At 44.3% G+C, this 3,345-nt stretch overlaps 1 protein-coding gene across 1 annotated transcript; it reads right to left on the minus strand.

Annotated features, from left to right (window-relative positions):
* Positions 1 to 2,380: 2,380 nt before the first annotated feature.
* On the minus strand, positions 2,381 to 2,896 carry LOC138054122 (uncharacterized). Its single transcript, XM_068900620.1, has one exon. It carries the CDS (start codon positions 2,894 to 2,896, stop codon positions 2,381 to 2,383), a length of 516 nt encoding a protein of 171 aa, XP_068756721.1.
* Between the last annotated feature and the right edge of the window lie 449 nt (positions 2,897 to 3,345).

The raw sequence follows: 3,345 nt of genomic DNA on the forward strand, positions 1-3,345 counted from the left end.
ATTGTCCTTTAAAGTGCCCCTAACCCCAAAACGTTTTTTTCGCTAAAATGAATCTTTGCACCTGTTCGAAACGCATTTCGGCAATTTTTTCCCTTTTTCTAACAAATTCTGCCATTTTATAGGCTTCGAAAGTTGCGAAAATCCAAGCATCTTTTGTTCACGACCGAGTCAGAAGGGGAGTGGGTCTATTCCTGATGTGACGTCACAATCTACTTTGCATGCATGTTTACAAAGAGTTAATGCAATGTAAATCAGTTTGCGACGTCACATCAGGAATAGACCCACTCCCCTTCCGACTCGGTCGTGAACAAAAGATGCTTGGATTTTCGCAACTTTCGAAGCCTATAAAATGGCAGAATTTGTTAGAAAAAGGGAAAAAATTGCCGAAATGCGTTTCGAACAGGTGCAAAGATTCACTTTAGCGAAAAAAAACATTCTGGGGTTAGGGGCACTTTAAGAACGTTTTAAAGGCTTCTGCCACAAAATGGGGACCATTGTCACTCGTCACTGTGTATGGCAATCCATGAGTTGCAAACATCTTCTTTAGGCTGTTGATGGCCACCTCTGCTGTGTTTCTCTTTGAAATACTAATTTCTACATATCTACTGTAATAGTCGGTCACCACGAAGACATAGTCCCCTGATGGTAGTGGGCCCATGAAATCAATCGCGATATCCTGCCGGGGCCTTGAGGCAACTCAGTCATATGAAGAGGTTCAATATTACATAGTCCGCCCACAACTTGGCAACCATGACATGTCTTGCAAAAATTCTCAGCGTCCTTATCAATGCCTGGCCACCAGACCTTTGTTCGTAGTCGCTGTTTCATTTTCACCAGTCCTTGATGTCCTTCATGGCCTAATTCAATCACTCTTCCTGTAAGTTTCTTTGGAACCACTATTCTTGTTCCTCTCAGGACAATATTTCCAAAAAGGCAAAGCTCATCTCGGATTGGCTTGTAACCAGGGCAATTAGAATTCTCCCAGTTTCCAGTCTTGATGCACTCTCGTAGGGTGTCTAACACATCATCAACTGAAGATTCTCTTTCAATTACTTCAGCAGTCATGGCTTGTGGCACAGCAGTGTTCGCTACAAATCTGATGTACTCTTCAGCAACACTCCTTGACTCTTTTTCTTCAATCTTTGTAAGGCGCGACAATGCATCTGCAATGTTCAGTTGCCCAGGCAAATATTTCACTGAAAATACATAAGGCTGCAACCGAAGAACCCATCGTTCAATTCTTTCTGAAGGCCTGGACCGTGTGGAATAAATGAATTCAAGAGGTTTGTGATCAGTCCATAGTTCAAATTCTATTCCATAAGGTAAACGTGAAATTTCTCACAAGCCCACACAAGTCCCAATGCCTCCCTTTCAGTTTGCGAATAACGTCGCTCCACCTCAGAAAGTCCTCTACTGGCTTAAGAAATTACCCGGTTCTCTCCTTTGTGCTCTTGAACCAAGACTGCCCCCAGACCCACTGGGCTTGCATCAGCAATAATCTTCGTCTTTGCACTGCGGTCAAAATAGCCTAAAGTCTCTGCCTGAGTTAACCTCCGTTTCAATTCTGCAAAGGCTGCCTGCTGCTCTGGACCAAACACAAACGGCTCTCCTTTCTTTGTCAGCTTCCTCAGTGGTTCTGCCACAGTTGCAAGGTCCGGGATGAATCTGGCATTGAAATTAACCAGGCCAAAAAAACTTTTAACCTCTGACACACTCTGTGGTTCACAAGCCTCATTAACTGCTTTGACTTTTCCTTCAGTTGGACCAATGCCTTGACGAGATAGTACCAGGCCCATAAATGTGAGCTTCGGCATATGAAATACACATTTCTCCTTATTGAGAGTAAGACCCCTGTCCCTCAACCTGGTCAACACTTTTCCAATCGCTTGTCATGCTCAGCTGTGTTAGGACCATAAATGATGATGTCGTCTGAAATGTTTGCTGTTCCACTGCAATCTTACAATACTTGTTGAATTACTTGCTGATATTTCTCTGGTGCAGACGTGATGCCAAACATCAGCCGCTTATATCGAAACAGGCCTTTGTGTGTTACGAAGATTGTAATGCCACGTGACTCCTCGCTGAGCTCAATTTGATGGTAGCCCCACTTCAGATCCAATTTGCTGAAGACACTACCTTCTTGCATATCCTCCAAAACTTCGTCAATGGTGGGGATTGGATGCCTCTCGCGAATAATGGCTTTATTGGCTCACCGCATGTCTACACACAATCTCACATCACCGTTGGGCTTGGGCACCACCACAACAGGGTTTACCCATGGCGTTGGACCTTCAACTTTCTCAATAATATCTTCCTGGAGAAGTTCAGCAAGTTTCTTTTCAATCTTCTCTCTCAAGCTAAATGCCGGCCGTCGTAATGGTTATGCTACCGGCTGGACTTGCTGATCAATATGTAAGTTCAATTGAAAGTCTTTCAATTTGCCAATGCCAGTGAACACATCTTTGTATCTAGTCATTAGCTCACTGTAATTGACCACACTGTTAACTGGAATGTTCAACTTCAGGACTCCTAACTCAGTGGCCGTTTCTCTTCCTAGAAGTGACTCCCCTTGACCCTTGACAACTGTAAATTCAGCTGACACACCCTTGTTTCCCATTGTGATATCCGCTGTAAATGTACCAATAACTTCAAGTGGGCTAACTGCTCCATAGGCGTACAGCCTCTTTGTGTTTTGCTGCGAGACACACCTGATATGGCATTTCTTCAGTTGTTCCCACGAGGCTTGACTAATGACATTCGCACTCGCGCCAGAATCGATGATCATCTCCACTGGGACACCTCCACTGTTGACTACTACCTTTCCTCCATGATCCCTACCAGCAATTGCAAACACATATTCGTCATCATCGTCATCACCACAGGCATCCTCCTGCATATACCGTACATCCGATTTTCCAGGAGTAGCTAGGAATTTTGCTTTGCATACATTTGCAAAATGTCCAACCTGTGAGCATTTTGTGCACGTTTTTCCTCTTGCTGGGCACTGGAGATCTCTGGCAAAATGACCCCTTCTTCCACATCGATAACACTCACTACTTGACTATGTGCTGACCTTTCTATTGCTCCTCCCAGGCAAGCTCTCACGGACTCGATTGACTGGCTCAGTGGAGAAATTCATACTTTGTGTTTGCCTCCGGACTGCTTCGTAATTACGTGCAATTTCTTGTAGATTCTGAAGAGTGAGGGCCTGACCTTTCTCCAGAAGTTTACGGCGCAGCTCGTTAGATCTACACTTCAAAACTATTTGATCTCGAATCTGGGCCTCCATTTGATCTCCGTAATCACACTGCATATTGGTCAACCGTTTCATTTTCTTCCTGTACC

This window comes from Montipora capricornis, chromosome 6, assembly GCF_036669925.1.
Source record: "Montipora capricornis isolate CH-2021 chromosome 6, ASM3666992v2, whole genome shotgun sequence".
In the NCBI taxonomy this organism is placed as follows: domain Eukaryota; kingdom Metazoa; phylum Cnidaria; class Anthozoa; order Scleractinia; family Acroporidae; genus Montipora; species Montipora capricornis.